This window comes from Crassostrea angulata, chromosome 2 (assembly GCF_025612915.1).
Source record: "Crassostrea angulata isolate pt1a10 chromosome 2, ASM2561291v2, whole genome shotgun sequence".
Taxonomy (NCBI): Eukaryota; Metazoa; Mollusca; class Bivalvia; order Ostreida; family Ostreidae; genus Magallana; species Magallana angulata.
Genome location: NC_069112.1, coordinates 46,272,302 through 46,293,974, shown reverse-complemented (window position 1 = coordinate 46,293,974; position 21,673 = coordinate 46,272,302). Strand labels below are relative to the sequence as shown.

At 34.2% G+C, this 21,673-nt stretch overlaps 2 protein-coding genes across 2 annotated transcripts; both read right to left on the bottom strand.

Annotated features, from left to right (window-relative positions):
• Positions 1-232: 232 nt before the first annotated feature.
• Positions 233-4,895, bottom strand: LOC128172296 (ankyrin repeat domain-containing protein 50-like). The gene has a single exon (XM_052838090.1). The coding sequence runs from the start codon at positions 4,820-4,822 to the stop codon at positions 3,314-3,316; it is 1,509 nt and encodes a 502-aa protein (XP_052694050.1). The 5' UTR covers positions 4,823-4,895; the 3' UTR covers positions 233-3,313.
• Positions 4,896-4,903: 8 nt separating this feature from the next.
• Positions 4,904-21,334, bottom strand: LOC128174409 (uncharacterized). The gene is made up of 4 exons (XM_052839972.1): positions 20,632-21,334; positions 15,938-16,566; positions 15,792-15,830; positions 4,904-13,539 (listed from the first exon to the last, which is right to left on the bottom strand). The coding sequence occupies exons 2-4, from the start codon at positions 16,530-16,532 to the stop codon at positions 5,039-5,041; spliced, it is 9,135 nt and encodes a 3,044-aa protein (XP_052695932.1). The 5' UTR covers positions 16,533-16,566; positions 20,632-21,334; the 3' UTR covers positions 4,904-5,038.
• Positions 21,335-21,673: the final 339 nt, after the last annotated feature.

Genomic DNA, 21,673 nt, shown 5'->3' with positions numbered 1-21,673 from the left:
TATTTGATATTATGTTTTTGATTTTGTTACAGTTCTTGTTGTCTTTTCCCATTTTATCAATGGTTAAATTTGTGTTGATGTGGGCTGGCACATGTCATTTAAGATGGGGATAATAGTCACTATTTGTAGTTCAAAAGTAAGAGAAAATGAGTTACTTGTACCAATTTCCTTTTTCAGTGTAAATGGCAATTTTCCAATGTTAAAGACTTGGGTAATAAACAAAAAGACACAATCCAATTTATAACTAAATTATTTAATATATTTTCAACATAACTGAAACAATTAGAAAGGTTGAATCGTCTTTCACATTGTATTTACATAGAATAAATAAAAGAAATATTCATATAAACGTACAGCATGCCTTACCAACAACAGTTTACTCCTTAAACAAAGCATTCAGAGATTACTGACAGTTTGGTCAACCGTACAGTTGTAACTTTTTGAAATTTTTAGGGTGAATTAAACCAATTTGTTATTTTTTCTATTCGTCAATAAAAAATAACAATTAGTGTTCACATCCGTGCTTCATAGTGTTACATTGAAACAAGTTAATTTCATGTATAAACAAAACATGTAATGATTTCAATTTCTTTACAATTTCTATAAAAATAAGCAAACATAATTCAGTTGAAGCAAATCATTTGATATTTGAAACATATTTGTTTTAATCAAAAATAAAAAACATTACATGTACGTAAATGAACTCTACAAGCAAACTTTGTTCATTTAATGCATGCAGCGATCATAGAGCAAACATAAAAATCTGTTTATCAGGAAGGAAACAAAAGAAAAAAATAAATGACAATCTATGTCACCATGCTATCTATGGTATTGGAAGATCATCTTAATGATACTTAATGCACATTCGATTTGAAATGTTTTCACATTAAAAATAAACAACACATTTTTGTTTGCATAATATTAAAAAAAAATGGACAAAAAAATCATCCATGTACATGTTAATAATCAGCTGGTGTTAAAATGTTTTACAATGTTCAGGTAAAATGTAACTCCACCTTTCTGAATAAAAAAACTAAAATAATGTAAACTACTATAGTGACTGTGGTTTCATCAATATTCGTTAAATACCAACTTTCGTGGATTTCGTTGTTAAGTTAAATGTTCATTGAAATGCAATTGTCATTGGCCACGAATTTACATGTCCTTGAAACTGTGATTCTCAATTTATCCACGAAAATTGATACCCTTGAATATTAATGAAACCACAGTATTTCACATCAAATCATATACTGTGGATATTTTTTTAATCGATGGGGTCAATGTTTGTGAATACTCAAATTGTTTCTGGTTCGTGAAGACGTAATTTCGATGGTATTGTACTCATGATAATTTAAATAGTTGTCAATAGATACTTGTATATACTTTTGGGGGGGATTGAAGTTCGTGGGCAAGGGTTACCCACAAAAGGCATGAACATCGGTGCCACACGACAAATGATGATTCCACATTATTTAGATTCTAATTTTAGACTTGTACACATGTATACTGTACCTGATGCCTATAATTTAGAGTGAAGATAATAGAACAATACAAATACCAGGTTAATAGGATATCCTCAGATAATTGTTAGTAGAGTAAAATTAGAGCATAATGCTGTCTGAAAAATTGCTAGAAAAAGCCGGTTTTCTGAATTAAACTATGCTGGCACTGCATTTATGAAACACATAGAAAAGAAGGGGGTAAATTATTAATAACTATTATCACCTGTAACAGACAAGATATATATAGAAACTTTAAAAATATATATTTTGTTGAGCTTCTAATTTATCACATGTTAAAAATTACATTACATTATAATTATTTATCTTTTTTAAATGATGTGGATATTAGTTATTTTTGAATTTAAAAATACTCAAAAGATAAGATTCACTGGAATTTATAGCGTTACAAACTTCTTAGTGGAAACTGTCGGAACGTAACTGGATAATTGGGCTTTTATTTTAAAGTTTAATTTAAAAAAATTAAGAATTCACATTTAAGTTTGTATCAACTATCGCTTCAGAAGTAATAGAAATCTTACAAATCGTATAAGTGTTCAAGTTTTTAAATTCATCTACCATATTTTGTCTTTTGAAATACTTGTATAAAAATTTTCAGATACATGAATTATGTGTTGAACATCCATGCATCATGGTAAAACATTGAAACGCGGTGATCTTACATGCATAAACAAGACAGGTAACGATTTCAAAATCTATAAAATTGTACAAAATAAATGAATATAATACATAATGTAAATCACTTGATCATTTAATGCATATTTAATTTAATCAAAAAATGAGAAAAAAATGAATAACATAAACGTAGATGAATTCTACAAGCAATCTTTGTTTACTGAATATTAACGGTGATCAAAAAGTAAACACCCCAATCGGTGTACCAGGAAGAAGACAAAATTAAAAATAAACTTGAAGGAAACATCAGGTCAAATGTATATGAAAACAAACACATAGTACTGCGTAATACATAAGTATGTTATCGCCACAATTACAAAACTTAAATGAATGTTCGCAAAAAATGTACCGGAATAAAAACACTAATAGTAACTGTACTAATGAAAATGAAACTTTTAATGTTCACCGTAAATAAATTTATTCATTGTCTTAGTCATTTATCCCACCTTGTTCTCCTTACAAACCGCTTTGAATAATTCACACGCAATATATATATACATGTAAATAAATATATAAACAATAAATATAATCTATGAACTGCCTGTTTTGCGTACTCTTGCTAATTCATTGAAATAAAAGATCAATCATGCGTTGAAAGATTTATATCATTGCATATATTTGAAATCTGCCATTAATTTTTTTTTTTTTATAAAGAAAATCATTATGTAGATTCATATTAATTCTATTTATACATACTTCTAAATCAATAATATAAAACTCCTGCATTTTGCTTGCTATATACGATTTCGATTTTGTAAATAAATTTAAATTAAATGCTAACTTTGTGCTCATTTTGAAATATGTAATCTCTTTGACCGCAGCAGTTCACCTACGCGCTAACATTTCATCAATTCCTTCTCATTAAGCTGTTGTAATATGCTGACCTAAGATAGTTTTATGCCCAAAAATCGCATGTTTGCAGTCACCTATAAATATATCAAATCATGAGCCAAAACGAAGTTGTTCTGTATGAAGTAAGTTATTTTGTTCATTATTAAACCCCTGTATACACGTGCCTCTGATAATCAATTACGATTTGTACTCAAATTTAAAAATATCTACATACATTTTTTCGCGGTTTGATATGCATGTAAATATCATAAACATCAGCCCTTTTTTCAGTCAAACAAAATGAGATTAGCCCCTGCTTCTACTAGAAAATCAAACACTTCCGAATGTCCACCCTGAGAAGCAGCAAGCAATGGTGTAAGTTCGCCAGTTTCACCCGCGAGATTGACATCAGCCCCACGCTTTAACAAAGCATCTACTACATTTAAATGCCCACCTTGACACGCAGCTGACAGTGGAGTATTTTTTCGTCCTGACATATTGACATCAGCGCCGGCCTTTATCAAAGCATAAACTAAATTCAGATGGTTGTTCATGCAGGCAGCTATTAAAGGTGTATAATCTCTTTCTTTGGTTCGTAGATTAACATCAGCCCCAGCATTTATAAAAACATTAACCACATCCAAAAGCCCAACAACACATGCAGCTATTAGTGGGGTATATTCACCACACTTTCCTATCAGATTGACATCAGCCCCAGCCCTTATCAAAACATTTACTGTTTCCAAATAATTTTTTCTACATGCAGCTATTAGTGGGGTATACTTTCCATAATGTCCCGTTAAATTAACATCAGCGCCTGCTTTAATTAATGTTTTAACTACACGCAAATGCCCTTCATTGCATGCAGCTACGAGAGCTGTTTCATCAAAAGTTTGAAAATTTACATCAGATCCAGCCTCTATAAGATTTTTTACTAAATATAGATGATTTCCTTTACACGCTGACGTTAATGGTGTTTTATCCCCGTCTTCGATATTGACATCGACATCTGCTTTAATCAATATCTTAGCAACATTTGAATGTCCTTGCAAACATGCGGCTGTTAAAGGCGTTTTATCTCCGTCGAGCAAATTTACATTGGCTCCAGCTTTTATTAATTCTTTAACAACCCTCAAATGTCCCATATAACATGCGGCAACTAGTGGTGTCATAACTCCGTCTCTTGAATTGACATCAGCTCCCGCTTGAATTCTCTTTTCAACTTCTTTAAGTTGTCCCTTCCAACACGCAATTATCAATGATGTTTCATGTTCACTTTTATGAATGGCTTCAGACCCAGCTTTAACCAACAATTCACATATGTGTGAATGCCCGTGATCAAATGCAGTCATTAGTGGTGTTTTCTTTTTATCAGCTAAATTTATATCAGCCCCCGCTTTAATCAACTCATCAACAACATCTTCATAACCTGCTTTACATGCAGCTGTAAGAGGTGTTTTATTTCCATCTCCTAAATTGACATCGACCCCGGCATTTATAAATTTTTTTACAAAATCCAAAACTCCCCAATAACATGCAGCTGTTAAGGGTGTTTTTGTCCCACATCTGAAATTGATATCAGCCCCTGCTTTTATCAACTCCTCAACTACATTCAAATGGTCACACCATTCACATGCTGCCATTAATGGTGTACAAGTTCCATCTTCTAAATTAACATCACCTCCTGAATTAATGATGATTTGAACTAAAGGTAAATTTCCCCGCTTACATGCAATGGTTAATGGTGTGTCATTTCCACTCTTTAAATTGACATCAGCTCCTGCATTTATAATCATCTGAACTAAAGCTAATTTCTTCTTACGACATGCAATGATTAATGGTGTTTCGTTTCCGCTCTTTAAATTGACATCAGTTATTTTGTTCATTATTAAACCCCTGTATACACGTGCCTCTGATAATCAATTACGATTTGTACTCAAATTTAAAAATATCTACATACATTTTTTCGCGGTTTGATATGCATGTAAATATCATAAACATCAGCCCTTTTTTCAGTCAAACAAAATGAGATTAGCCCCTGCTTCTACTAGAAAATCAAACACTTCCGAATGTCCACCCTGAGAAGCAGCAAGCAATGGTGTAAGTTCGCCAGTTTCACCCGCGAGATTGACATCAGCCCCACGCTTTAACAAAGCATCTACTACATTTAAATGCCCACCTTGACACGCAGCTGACAGTGGAGTATTTTTTCGTCCTGACATATTGACATCAGCGCCGGCCTTTATCAAAGCATCAACTAAATTCAGATGGTTGTTCATGCAGGCAGCTATTAAAGGTGTATAATCTCTTTCTTTGGTTCGTAGATTAACATCAGCCCCAGCATTTATAAAAACATTAACCACATCCAAAAGCCCAACAACACATGCAGCTATTAGTGGGGTATATTCACCACACTTTCCTATCAGATTGACATCAGCCCCAGCCCTTATCAAAACATTTACTGTTTCCAAATAATTTTTTCTACATGCAGCTATTAGTGGGGTATACTTTCCATAATGTCCCGTTAAATTAACATCAGCGCCTGCTTTAATTAATGTTTTAACTACACGCAAATGCCCTTCATTACATGCAGCTACGAGAGCTGTTTCATCAAAAGTTTGAAAATTTACATCAGATCCAGCCTCTATAAGATTTTTTACTAAATATAGATGATTTCCTTTACACGCTGACGTTAATGGTGTTTTATCCCCGTCTTCGATATTGACATCGACATCTGCTTTAATCAATATCTTAGCAACATTTGAATGTCCTTGCAAACATGCGGCTGTTAAAGGCGTTTTATCTCCGTCGAGCAAATTTACATTGGCTCCAGCTTTTATTAATTCTTTAACAACCCTCAAATGTCCCATATAACATGCGGCAACTAGTGGTGTCATAACTCCGTCTCTTGAATTGACATCAGCTCCCGCTTGAATTCTCTTTTCAACTTCTTTAAGTTGTCCCTTCCAACACGCAATTATCAATGATGTTTCATGTTCACTTTTATGAATGGCTTCAGACCCAGCTTTAACCAACAATTCACATATGTGTGAATGCCCGTGATCAAATGCAGTCATTAGTGGTGTTTTCTTTTTATCAGCTAAATTTATATCAGCCCCCGCTTTAATCAACTCATCAACAACATCTTCATAACCTGCTTTACATGCAGCTGTAAGAGGTGTTTTATTTCCATCTCCTAAATTGACATCGACCCCGGCATTTATAAATTTTTTTACAAAATCCAAAACTCCCCAATAACATGCAGCTGTTAAGGGTGTTTTTGTCCCACATCTGAAATTGATATCAGCCCCTGCTTTTATCAACTCCTCAACTACATTCAAATGGTCACACCATTCACATGCTGCCATTAATGGTGTACAAGTTCCATCTTCTAAATTAACATCACCTCCTGAATTAATGATGATTTGAACTAAAGGTAAATTTCCCCGCTTACATGCAATGGTTAATGGTGTGTCATTTCCACTCTTTAAATTGACATCAGCTCCTGCATTTATAATCATCTGAACTAAAGCTAATTTCTTCTTACGACATGCAATGATTAATGGTGTTTCGTTTCCGCTCTTTAAATTGACATCAGCTCCTGCTTTTATAATCATTTGAACTATAGATACATTTCCCTCAGAACATGCATTTGTTAATGGTGTGTCGTTTCCACCCTTTAAATTGACATCAGCTCCTGCGTTTATTAATTCTTCAACTATATCGATGTTGCCACCGGAACATGCAACTGTGAGAGGTGTTTCACCTTCATGTTCAAAATTAACATCAGCCCCTGCTTTAATTAACACTTGGGTAACTTTCACATTTCCAATAGAACATGCCACCATGATTGGTATCGTATGCTTATCTTTCAAATTAACACATGCCCCTGCGTTTATTAACTCTTCAACTATGCTTAAATGTTTTTCCTGACATGCGACTGTTAAAGGTGTTTTATCACCGTCGAGTAGGTTTACATCGGCCCCAGCTTTTACCATTTCCTTAACAACCCTCAAATGTCCAAAATAACATGCGGCAACTAGTGGTGTCAGGACTCCATCTCTTAAATTGGCATCGGCTCCAGCTTGAATTATATTTGCAACTTCTTCCAATTGCCCATTGCAACATGCAATTGTCAATGAAGTTTCATTTCCACCTTTATGAATGGCTTCAGACCCTGCTTTTACCAACAATTCAACTATGTGTGAATGTCCATAATCAAATGCCGTTATTAGCGGTGTTTTCTGTTTATCAGCTAAATTTATATCAGCCCCCGCTTTAATCAACTCATCAACAACATCTTCATAACCTGCTTCACATGCAGCTGTAAGAGGTGTTTTATTTCCATCTCCTAAATTGACATCGACCCCGACATTTATCAATTGTTTTACAACTTTCAAATATCCCGCATAACATGCAGATGTTAAGGGTGTTTTTGTCCCACATCTGAAATTGACATCAGCCCCAGCCCTTATCAAAACATTTACTGTTTCCAAATAATATTTTCTACATGCAGCTATTAGTGGGGTATACTTTCCATAATGTCCCGTTAAATTAACATCAGCGCCTGCTTTAATTAATGTTTTAACTACACGCAAATGCCCTTCATTACATGCAGCTACGAGAGCTGTTTCATCAAAAGTTTGAAAATTTACATCAGATCCAGCCTCTATAAGATTTTTTACTAAATATAGATGATTTCCTTTACACGCTGACGTTAATGGTGTTTTATCCCCGTCTTCGATATTGACATCGACATCTGCTTTAATCAATATCTTAGCAACATTTGAATGTCCTTGCAAACATGCGGCTGTTAAAGGCGTTTTATTTCCGTCGAGCAAATTTACATTGGCTCCAGCTTTTATTAATTCTTTAACAACCCTCAAATGTCCCATATAACATGCGGCAACTAGTGGTGTCATAACTCCGTCTCTTGAATTGACATCAGCTCCCGCTTGAATTCTCTTTTCAACTTCTTTAAGTTGTCCCTTCCAACACGCAATTATCAATGATGTTTCATGTTCACTTTTATGAATGGCTTCAGACCCAGCTTTAACCAACAATTCACATATGTGTGAATGCCCGTGATCAAATGCAGTCATTAGTGGTGTTTTCTTTTTATCAGCTAAATTTATATCAGCCCCCGCTTTAATCAACTCATCAACAACATCTTCATAACCTGCTTTACATGCAGCTGTAAGAGGTGTTTTATTTCCATCTCCTAAATTGACATCGACCCCGGCATTTATAAATTTTTTTACAAAATCCAAAACTCCCCAATAACATGCAGCTGTTAAGGGTGTTTTTGTCCCACATCTGAAATTGATATCAGCCCCTGCTTTTATCAACTCCTCAACTACATTCAAATGGTCAAACCATTCACATGCTGCCATTAATGGTGTACAAGTTCCATCTTCTAAATTAACATCACCTCCTGAATTAATGATGATTTGAACTAAAGGTAAATTTCCCCGCTTACATGCAATGGTTAATGGTGTGTCATTTCCACTCTTTAAATTGACATCAGCTCCTGCATTTATAATCATCTGAACTAAAGCTAATTTCTTCTTACGACATGCAATGATTAATGGTGTTTCGTTTCCGCTCTTTAAATTGACATCAGCTCCTGCTTTTATAATCATTTGAACTATAGATACATTTCCCTCAGAACATGCATTTGTTAATGGTGTGTCGTTTCCACCCTTTAAATTGACATCAGCTCCTGCGTTTATTAATTCTTCAACTATATCGATGTTGCCACCGGAACATGCAACTGTGAGAGGTGTTTCACCTTCATGTTCAAAATTAACATCAGCCCCTGCTTTAATTAACACTTGGGTAACTTTCACATTTCCAATAGAACATGCCACCATGATTGGTATCGTATGCTTATCTTTCAAATTAACACATGCCCCTGCGTTTATTAACTCTTCAACTATGCTTAAATGTTTTTCCTGACATGCGACTGTTAAAGGTGTTTTATCACCGTCGAGTAGGTTTACATCGGCCCCAGCTTTTACCATTTCCTTAACAACCCTCAAATGTCCAAAATAACATGCGGCAACTAGTGGTGTCAGGACTCCATCTCTTAAATTGGCATCGGCTCCAGCTTGAATTATATTTGCAACTTCTTCCAATTGCCCATTGCAACATGCAATTGTCAATGAAGTTTCATTTCCACCTTTATGAATGGCTTCAGACCCTGCTTTTACCAACAATTCAACTATGTGTGAATGTCCATAATCAAATGCCGTTATTAGCGGTGTTTTCTGTTTATCAGCTAAATTTATATCAGCCCCCGCTTTAATCAACTCATCAACAACATCTTCATAACCTGCTTCACATGCAGCTGTAAGAGGTGTTTTATTTCCATCTCCTAAATTGACATCGACCCCGACATTTATCAATTGTTTTACAACTTTCAAATATCCCGCATAACATGCAGATGTTAAGGGTGTTTTTGTCCCACATCTGAAATTGATATCAGCCCCTGCTTTTATCAACTCTTCAACTATATTCAAATTGCCATCATCACATGCTTCCGTTAATGGTGTATATGTTCCATCCCCTATATTGACATCAGCTCCTGCATTTATGATCATTTGAACTAAAGGTAAATTTTTCTCTCGACATGCAATGAGTAATGGGGTTTTGTCGTCTCTATCCTTTAAATTGACATCAGCTCCTGATTTTATGATCATTTGAACTAATAATAAATTTACCTTACGACATGCAATGGTTAATGGTGTGTCGTCTCTACCCTTTAGATTGATATTACCTCCTGCTTTTATGATCATTTGAACTAAAGATAAATTTTCCTTACGACATGCAATAGTTAATGGTGTGTCGCTTCCACCCTCTAAATTGACATCAGCTCCTGCATTTATTAATTCTTCAACTACACCGATGTAGCCACTGGAACATGCAACTATGAGAGATGTTTTACCTTCATGTTCAAAATTAACATCAGCCTCTGCTTTAATTAACATTTTTGTAAGATTCTCATTTCCACTATGGCATGCTACCATGATTGGTATCGTATGCTTATCTTTTAAATTAACACATGCCCCTGCGTTTATTAACTCTTCAACTACACTTAAATGTTTTTCCTTACATGCGACTGTTAAGGGCGTATTATCTCCGTCGAGTAGGTTTACATCAGCTCCAGCATTTATCATTTTTTTAACAACCCTCAAATGTCCCATATAACATGCCGCAACTAGTGGTGTCATAACTCCATCTCTTGAATTGACATCGGCTCCCGTTTCAATTAACTTCTCAACCTCTTTCAATTGTCCCTTCCAACATGCAATCGTTAGCGTTTCGTGTTCACTTTTGAAAAAAGCTCCAGATCCAGCGTTTACCAACAATTCAACTATCTCTGAATATCCCTGACCAAATGCAGTCATTAGTGGAGTTTTCTTTCCACGAGCTAAATTTATATCAGCCCCCGCATTAATCAATTCTTCAACAGCGTTTGCATGTCCTGCTTCACATGCAGCTGTAAGAGGCGTTTTATTTCCACCTCTTATATTGACATCGGCCCCAGCATTTATCAATTGTATTACAACCTTCTGATGTCCCTCCTCACATGCAGCTATTAATGGTGTAAAAGTATCTTTTATATTGACATCAGCCCCTGCCTTTATCAACTCCTCAGCTATATCTGAATAACCATAAAGACATGCTTCCACTAATAGTGTATAAGATGGATATCGAACATTGACAGCAGCTCCTGCTTTTATGATCATTTGAACTAAAGATACATTTCCCTCAGAACATGCAATAGCTAATGGTTTGCGGCTTTCACCCTCAAAATTGACATCAGCTCCTGCATTTATTAATTCTTCAACTATACCGATGTAGCCACTGGAACATGCAACTGTGAGAGGTGTTTCACCTTCATGTTCAAAATTAACATCAGCCTCTGCTTTAATTAACATTTTTGTAAGATTCTCATTTCCACTATGGCATGCTACCATGATTGGTATCGTATGCTTATCTTTTAAATTAACACATGCCCCTGCGTTTATTAACTCTTCAACTACACTTAAATGTGTTTCCTTACATGCGACTGTTAAGGGCGTTTTATCTCCGTCGAGTAGGTTTACATCGGCTCCAGCTTTTATTAATTCTTTAACAATCCTCAAATGTCCCATATAACATGCCACAACTAATGGTGTCAGGACTCCATCTCTTAAATTGACATCGGTTCCCGCTTGAATTCTCTTTTCAACCTCTTCCAATTGTCCCTTAAAACATGCAAATGTCAATGATGTTTTATGTCCACCTGTGGAAATGGCTTCAGACCGAGTTTTTAAAAACATTTCAACTATTTGTGAACGTCCACGATCAAATGCTGGTGTTTTCTTTTTATCAGCTAAATTTATATCAGCCCCCGCTTTAATCAACTCATCAACAACAGTAATATGTCCCCAATAATATGCAGCTGTAAGAGGTGTTTCATATTTATCCTTGAGATTGACATCGACCCCGGCATTTATCAATTTTTTTACAACATTCAAATGTCCCTTATAACATGCAGCTGTTAATGGGGTTTTTTCCCCACATCTAAAATTGATATCAGCCCCTGCTTTTATTAACTCTTTGACAACACTTAAATGCCCTTTGCCACATGCAACTACAGTAGGTGTACATAAATCAAAAAACAGATTGACATTTGCCCCAGCTTGAAGTAATTCCATCGCAATGTCACAGTATCCAAACTTACACGCAATGACCAATGGTTTAACTTCGTGACTCGTAAATTGTGTAACTGTACCTATGACATTTTTAATGTCTATGTGTTTTAAGAGGGTTTTTACAGTGGTTTGATCAGCAGAATAACAACCAAGGCAAAGCAGGCGAAATTGTTCAACAGTTACTTTTTCGCTGTATGTATCTATATCTGATTCAATATCCGAGTCACTTGCTCTCATTACGGGCCCCGTTACATCATCTTCAGGATTTTGTGTCACTCTCTTAATACCATCTTTATTGTAGGAAGTTTGAAAAAGATCATTGACGTTTCCATTTTCTGTTAGAATTTGATCTAGTATGTACTGCAAAATCTTATTATGACCATGATATATAACCCAGTTAATTGCTCTAGCGCATGTTTTATCAGATCTACTATTAAACAAAAGGTAGCAGATTTGATAAAAATCACTCGATAATTCACCATATGTTTTGTTTTCTTTTTTCATCTGTGACTTAATGTATGATTTTTTAGTATCATTCTTCAACTCAGAAAGAAATATGGCATACAGTTCTCTGTAAGACTTTTCCACCATCTCTATAATAAAAGCCTGAAGCACAGACGGATGTTTCAGTGCTTCATTTCCTAAGGCAAATATCTCACCATTTTCTACGTCTCTAAACAAACGTTTTGCAAACTTTTGATAAAGGGATTCTGACAGTTTTATACACAAGCTACTAGCCCTATATTCCTTACTTTCTTCATTTTCACTCATTTTATTCTCAGATTCATTTCTATCTACTTTGATATAATGAGAAATATATTCACTACTCATATATTTTATCATAAGCTCTGGAAACTGACGACCAAAATGACATGCAATGATTTCAAACATGGAATCATGGATAAAAGTGAACTCACTATCATACTGTTTTGTGTAGGTCCTTTCCATTTCCGACAATGCATCCATAAAGCTAAAACTGTTTGTTTGGCTCTCTACCTTACAATATTTAAGTATGTTTAATTTCTTTTCCTGAAAAAAACTAGTTCTATTGCTATTTCCATCATCGTCTAAAATAGTTTCGGATAGTTTGCCATCATTGACCATCAACAAAACAAGAGAAGCATAATGTATTTTGTTTTGTATCTTCATTTTGTCCATTTCCTTTAAAATTAAGTTATATGGGGAAATGAAAAACGATGGTCCATAATTTTCAAAGTCTTTTGTGCTTGAATACAGTTTGCATAGAAATGGAAACATTTTTGATGTTGAGGACAAATCGACTGAAGATAGGAATTGTTCATCTAAACTGTACTTGGCAAGCAAATTGTATTTGTCTTCATCAGTTAATGAATTCTCATCGCTGTGAAGATTGACTACATTCTCGCTCTCTGATAAAAATGTGCTTGTTATATATTCATTTCTATAAACAACCTCTCTACATGTCATAAGAACTTTCGTTTCTTTCATCTCAGGCTTTTTAATTGAACTTTCGTACTTACATAGTTTATTGAACTTAGAAATGTCTAACCCCAAAACTCCTACCACATCATCAATGACAAATACTTGCGGGATATCTGGATTACATTGATTTTCAATGTCGCTTATATCTTCTATCGGTAGGATATCATATCCTTCCTCCTGTAGTTTCAGGGCTATGTGGCGAGCCGTGACGGATTTTCCAGATCCTGGGACACCAACAAATGTCATATAAGATTGGTTTACTACTTTGTTAAACATTGCTGGAAAGTTGTGAGTTTCCAAAAATAATGCATCATCTTCTTTCCATTTGGAAACTTTTCTATCAAATAACTCTGAAAATTGTGTTAATGGTTTTAATAGTATAATATTTTAAATATTTTAATAAGTATACTTGAAGAAGTCGATTCCGTTCCAATAAACGTCTGACAATTTTTAAAGAAGTCAACTGAAGATACATTCGATACAATGGACGATTCTATTTAATAAAACATGGTCAGGTTTTTTTTTTCTATTGAAACAGTTTATGAGTTAAGAATTTTGAATCTGTGTTTTCGGTACAATTTACAGTTGAAGAACTGTTTTTGAACAATTTTGAAAGTAGATATGTATGTAATATATTTTAAACTGCAAGATATATAGTGCTTTTATCTAAAAAATATAAATGGGTGAACAATTTCCAGGAAAACTACCTGGATGAAAAGAAAATGCACAATAGCCAACGCTCACAACACTGTTGAGTATCAAATAGAGTGAAATTATTTAAATATGAGTATTATTAAATGAATTGTATCTAATTTGTACAGAAGACAAACACTATCTTATACTAAGAGGCCTTAGGGCAACATCACTCACCTAAACGATTATGATCATAACGCAGTTTTAAAAGGTTTAGTGTAAAACTATCGACTAGAAACAATGTACTACAGTAGATTGCTTTTTTTCGTATTTACATGTTAAACATTGAGCTCCTTTGTGGGCACCGGTGTTGTTTCAACAATTTAGAATCAAAACGATATTGTGATGCTTAAAAACCTAAGAATATTACAAATCAAAGCATAAAGGTCTTAAAAAAGATATTTTCCAAAGATTTTTTATCTATTTCCATACTGTTATACTTGTTAGACACCCAAGAATTAGATTTTGGGGATCATGGTTTGGACAGTCAAAAATTTAAACTTAATACCTTTTCAAAAGTATAACCTCTACATGTATTTGGGTCACGGTTTAAACAGCTAAGCATCAACACTATATAAAAGTGTTTGCACAGTTATACAAGTATCATACATGAAAACAATCTAGTTCTTGAGAAAAAGTCTTTTTTCCTGTATATGTATATGCACTTCTTGAGAATACCTTAATTTCACACAATATTCAACTATTCTGAGGAAATAATCATTGAGTTCTTTAAACACTGTCCCTATACATTTAAATGCCTATGTAACTATTTATTCTCCAGTCGTCGATCCCCCGTACCTGCCATCCCTCCCGGTCATGATTTGATAAATTTAATCTACACCCCAACAGGTTCTTTGATTTAGAATTGCACTTTTTCTGGCCGAATAAATGTTGAAAGAAAGATAAAAAAGTGTTTCTATATATTCCTATTTAAAAATGTAATTACCTATCCTGTTTCCATTGTACCCTCGAGGATTATGATTTTAATAAATTTGAATATACACTATCTAGGGATGCAACCTCTCAAGTTTCAAGTCTTCGAGCACAAACGATTTTTAAGATTTGTTTAAATGCATTAGGATGCAAACCTTCGACCCATCCCCTTTTGTGACCCTACACTACCACAACATCGAAAAATGAATCTTTATTACATGTGGATGCTTTCACACAAAGTTCACCTTTTTTCTGACTTACATGTAACGGTTTTTGAGAAAAAAAAACGATTTCCCTTATCTCTTCTTATGTAATTTCTAATCACTTATTGTGACCCTACCCGACCACAGGGGATCAAGATTAAAACACTTTTAAGTACATGAAATGAGAATGTTCTTACACAATTTTCAACTTTCCTGGCCTTATGTTTTTGAAGGAGAACACTTATAAAGACTTCTCTCAATTTATTATAAAATAAAAATCCGATTACAGATGGTATTTAACATCACCAACCGGATCACGATTTGGTCAAATTTGAATATTTACTACGTGATAATATTTTCACACTAGTTTCTATGGTTTTTGAAAGGTAGATTTGCTTCAAATTGCCAACACTTTTAACATAATTGTCAATTATATTCCCTTGGAAGGGGGTTTGACCGTATATCTAAATATCAATTTGACACTATATATAAACACTTGAGCTTAAACTATCTTCATCGAAGGATGGTTTGAGTCAAAGTTGGTTAAAACTGACTCAATTATATTTTAGATCAAGTTAAGAATTTTAAAACTTAACAGACATACGGACGGACAAACATACGGACGACACGCAAAAAATGATCAGAAAAGTTCCTTTAAAGTTCAGCTCTAGTGAGCTAAACTATTTTATATGACTTTTGTGTTACATGTACTTGATCTCTTTTTTCGTTTGTTTAAAAAACTATTTTGCTGATAGAAAAAAATTGTTTCCTACCTTTTCTTTTTTTGCAGTCACAGGTATTTTCAATTTTTACTGTCAATAAAAAAAATGTTTCTGACTTATCATTAAAAAATAGTAAAAAAAAAAGACATCAACAATAAGTTCAAGAGTTGCATGCCTTAAATATTGAATATAATTACCTGATATGTCGTGAAGTTTTTTATTCAAGTCTAGTAGCTGATCAATATATTTAGTTTCTTGTTCTGGGTCCATGCAGCACAGGGTTATTTTCTTCACCTCCTCCTGATAAACAGTGCATGTCCCTAAATACATTTCCAGCTCTTTAACGATATCAAAAATATCTTGCCATTCTTGATTAAAGTCAGAGCTTGAAATTAATATACTCGAATGATGGCCTTGATATTTGTTTCTTAATAAACGAATCCTTTCTATGTTGGCTGATTCGCTTCTATCCCCTGGATTCGGATCATTTCCCCATTGTTGTGAATGTGGTGGAAATGTGCAGATATTACGAAACAAAATGTAAAGTAAAGTTATGTCAAAGTCCGAATATTTTCCTGTATACACGATCTTTTCTTGTTGTTTGGTAAATGGAGACTTTTTGTGTCTTGGCAAATGGGTGATAAAAGTTTTAACAGTGCTTGGCAAGACGGACGGATTCATATTTTTTTTTAGAACATCTCGTAGTACGTCAGTGCAGGGGCCCAAGATAATTCGGGCTAAACGAGCAAGATTTGTGGTCTCCTCGGTCGATCTATACTTTGATTGAATCATTTTTGTTCCGTTCACAGCATTAAGAACTTCTTTTCTGCAGATAAAAAACCCAAAACAAAACAAAATGAAATGAACAAATAAAAATTAAAATCAAAAGATTGAATGAAGAATTCTTATATCGTTAATTTTCGATACATTGCATACGATATTGTTTATATTACTTTTGAATAAATGTTTTTATAATAATACTAGTTCTAATATTTTTTAGTTGATGAGCACAATTATTGCGAGGTCCACTGAGGATTATGGTCAATGATTACTATTGTCATGTCTTCCCATTTGTGACCACTCATATTGAAATGTTCCCCGACGGGCTCCTTAATTTGTTTTGGTCTTTATGGTCGCGCGGTGTTTGATGAGTTTTCTGCAGTAACAGAACCCCTCGAAAACCATTGTCAACCTCCGCTTTGCGTCGGCTGATAAAGGTGTTCTCGGGGTGTCAGTTTCAACTGTTGCCCACCCAAACAGGCACTATTTATATAATGTTTTTATAATTGTTTCAGAATTTCTATACGTTCTTAACATATTTTCTTGCGTTGCTTTAGATTTGGTATTTCTACTATGAACTATAGTTCAACTCTTCGATCTTTCTTTTTACACATTCAATTTTACGGATCATACCTTTTTCTAAGTAGAGGGGGTCTAGGGTAATTTAGTTCTTAGAAATGTAAGTACATTAACTATAAGTTGTAGTGTTACTTATTCCGGAAATATTATATCTGCACTGTTTGTATTTTGTATTTTATGTTTGACCCACATGCTCCGGATAAGTTGTACAGTGTACGTACATGCAACGGGTAGCCAAGCAGGGCTGCATTTTTTATTTGCACATACTCATTTGTTTGACAAGCATTGGAGCACAATGGAGTGAGTAGAATTTGTAATATGTCTAATTTCTATGACTGCATATATATGTTTTCTGATTTGCAAGGCGCTATTTTTATGCAGGTTTTGACTTTGTTTATCTGCCACCAGTGTGCTATTTTTAGAATCTCTCTATAGTAATGTTTAGTGTATTCAAGCTTAATCAGGTTCATCATTAGACTTAACATTTTGTAACTTTTTATAGTATTTAGATTGAACACATTGACAGAAAACTGTAGGTAGAATTAAGTGCATTATGACAACTATACATGTGTATTAGGCTGTTTATTTACATTCAAAAACCGCGCGAAAATATAGTGCAAATGGCATGTTGTAAAATGTGGATTTTCCTTATCAAATAGATCAGGTTCATTTGTTTTACACCACAAAAGTCAAATATCTAGTCATGCAATCTTTCTGGTATTGCAGAGTACATCTGTACTTTTAAGTTGTATTTTTGTATGTTAATGAACGCTTTGTTATGTTTTCAGATTTAACTACTCGTACACACATCAGTAAAGGTTAAACTACTGCAATTGATCTTCATCAGTTGTTGTGAAGGTCATAGGCAGCACATAAGTGAAGAGTTCTACTCCCTACCCCTCAATTAGCAGTTTACCTCCTCTTGGCAAATACAAGTAGTAAGGTTGTACTTGTTCTTAAAATGAATGTTAGAGGTTGTAAAGGTTAAACGAAGGTATAAAGGTTACCCCCTCCCCCATAGATCTCCACCTGCATCACCCGGATATAGATATACATGTATCATAAAAAAGTAATCCAAATATCAATGTAGTTTCTATGTGATTATTATGGCCCTATGTTCATAAAGCAGTCATCTAGACTTAACTCAAAATTTTTACACTGTCTTAGCGTCTTGTGATTAAAACATCAAAGAAAAAACAACGGAAGACGGTTCGGTTTAAAAACGTGCAACTTGTTGTAAAAAATTGACCAAATTTCCCAATAAATGTATCTACATTGCATTGACATGCAACTATTCAGTGAAGGAAATTATCGGGCTACGACTTAGTGTCATTGTTTGTACCAGTAGATGTTGTTTGATAGCACATTTCAACAAATATTCACTGGCAGTACCTCTCGGCTGGCAGAGATGTTAGCAACCTAGTTGTAATATATATATAAATATAAAGAAATATATAAAGAGAGAGAGAGGGGGTATGATTTTTTGTCAAAATTTTGTGCAATTTGTGCAATGAATGTATACATTAGATTATAAATATGTCATGAAAAGATATTTTAAAGAAAAAAAACGAGTAAAGTCCTGGAGGTGTAGATACGTGGGGTTGGGGGGGGGGGGTGTAGAGGGAGGGTGGTCGGATCTGTCCTCAAGCACCTGTGCTAAGAAGTATTGTTAATTGGTGACCTGAATATTCCTTGATCATGCTGGCTGATTAAATTTGACACCACTTGTTTTTCTAAAACCGAACACACACATAAAAAGTCATACATTGAAAATTAAACGCTTGAAAATGTTTTCTTTCAACGTGCACTATAGTTACAATAGGACGCCATTTTGACAAGGAAGTATACAATTCATATGATGTGAAGAGAGAGAGAGAGAGAGAGAGAGAGAGAGAGAGAGAGAGAGCAAACATTTATTTGTTAAAGGGAGTCTCTTAAAGTTCCTTAGTTACCACTTACATGTACGTAGTATTATTACTCTCATTGTGCACAAAAACAAAAACATTAATGACACTTAACTGATGCAGTTCATCTTATGCCAGAGCATGCAGTCTATCCTGCCAAAAAACAATGACTTTTCTAACGAGTTTTCATTTTCTGAACAGGGAAGTAATTGTGAGCTAAAACTAAAATGAAGCCCGTGTGCAGATCGATATCCTATGCTGCAATATTAATTGGTGACAGAACACAGCCGTAAACAGTCGTCCATCTATAAATAAACGCTTTAAAAGTATTTCATTTAACAGGATGGTTTAAATAGGCCGCCATTTTGACAAGGAAGTATACAATGAAATGAATCTTCATCAAAAACCCCTCAAGTTCAAGTTAGAGAGAGAGAGAGAGAGAGAGAGAGAGAGAGAGAGAGAGAGAGAGAGAGAGAGAGAGAGAGAGAGGGGGGGATATGATTTTTTGTCAACATATTGTGCAATTTTGTGCAATGAATGTATACATTAGATCATAAATATGTCTTCAAAAGATAATTTAAAGAAAATAAAACGAGTAAAGTCCTGGGGTTGTCGGATCTGTCCTCAAGCACCTGTGCTAAGAATCAGTGTTAATTGGTGACCTTAATATTCCTTGATTATGCTGATTAAATTTGACACCACTTGTTTTTCTAAAAAGAGAGAGAGTTTTCATTTTCTGAACAGGGAAGTAATTGAGAGCTAAAACTAAAATGAAGCCCGTGTGCAGATCGATATCCTATGCTGCAATATTAATTGGTGACAGAACACAGACGTAAACAGTCATCCATCTAAAAATAAACGCTTAAAAGGTATTTGATTTAACGGAATGGTTTGAATAGGCCGCCATTTTTACAAGGAAGTATACAATGAAATGAATCTTTATAAAAAAAAACCTTCAAGTTCAGAGAGAGGAAAAGAGAGACAGAGAGACAGAAAGAGAGATTATTTATTTGTATTGATTTATTTAAGCAATTATTTTCCTTTACTTATTCATACGCAATGATTAGTTGTTGCATTTAGAGGCATTTAAAGGTCACAAAATACAGTAAACTTCTTAAGTCTTTAAACTAGATAACAGCTAATACAAAGATACTTTTTTGAATTCAAGAACAGGAAATTAGAATTAAACTAAAAATAAAAGGACGTGTTTTTATTTTGTATATTTCGGAGCAATTTTAAGATACAAATAAAATGATGCTGGTATGTCACATTGGTTACCTAAGCAGCAATGTCACTCTGTGACAGAAATAATACTTGATAATTAAAAAAAATCACAAACAAGAAACAGTTAATTACCTAAAATAATGCTTTTCAAAGAACTAAAAGACGAAAAATTAAAATATTGTGATGTATAATTTCGTGGTTACTTCTTTAACACTTCCTGGTCATATTTGCAAATAAATACGTTTTTCATTTTATTTTTTTCATGGAGCAAAGTTTTGTACTGTAATAAATTTGTTTATGTAAAAGATGTTCATCAGAAACTGATGTACATTAAAAAAAAATTAAGTTAAAGAACAAGATATGTGCACACAACCAAAACCAAAAGAAAAAAAAACAACACTTACTTGTTTAATTGTTTTGCACCTTTACAAACAGTATTCTGCCTAACAGATGGTGCAACCTTAATGTCGCAAATGGAGCAAAATTACCGAACATCCAAACAAAAACCTAATGATCATGTGACCACCATACGTTGCGGAAACCATGACGAGATACACCATTAAGCATCGTCAGTGGATTCACGAACTGTTCACGTGATACTGTTAATACGAAATCCAAAACCAATATGCATTTCATTAAGCAACATAATTTAATGACACAACTACAAAAAATTCTTTTGTTAAAGGACATCTAGTATTGTATCCTTTGAGATGAATAAACGGAAACTAATATGATAAAAGTTTCAAAGTCTAAGTTGCCATTGAAGTGGTAGTATTACTCTTCGTCTAAAGAAGACTCAAGTAATGTGTTTTAATTGCAGAGTTATCCGTCTAAGTCAAAGTCAAAACAAAACTACAGAAGTTTTAATATTTAGTTGCAACCAATACAAAGATACTCTGTTTTAGTTAATGAACAGGGAAGTCCAATTAAACTACAAATAAAATGATGCTTGTCAGTAACCTAAATAATAATGCTAATCTCTAATCTTAATAATCCTTGATCATACTTGCTAAATATATTTGGATACTGTATTTTTCAATAACAGAACAAACAGTCATCCTATTAATTAAAAAAAAATTCATTCACCGCGATCGTTTCAACTAGTCGCCATTTTTAAAAGGAAGTATACAAAGGAAGTGAGTCCTAATAAAAAAAACCCCTTAAAGTGCACAACTGCAAAGTGAGAGAGAGAGAGAGAGTGAGAGAGAGAGAGAGAGAGAGCGAGAGAGAGAGAGAGAGAGAGAGAGAGAGAGAGAGAGAGAGAGTTATGCAATGCCTTTATGTTAAAGGGGGTCTGTAACAAACTAAAATTCGTTGTGTATAATTATAATTCCCCTTGGTTCACCCTTCCGGTTTATCCTTTGGAGAGCCCCTTGTTTTAATACTTTGACCCTTGGTTACCGTGGTAACATATCAATCCTGTGGGGAGCCCCTCATTGATACCTT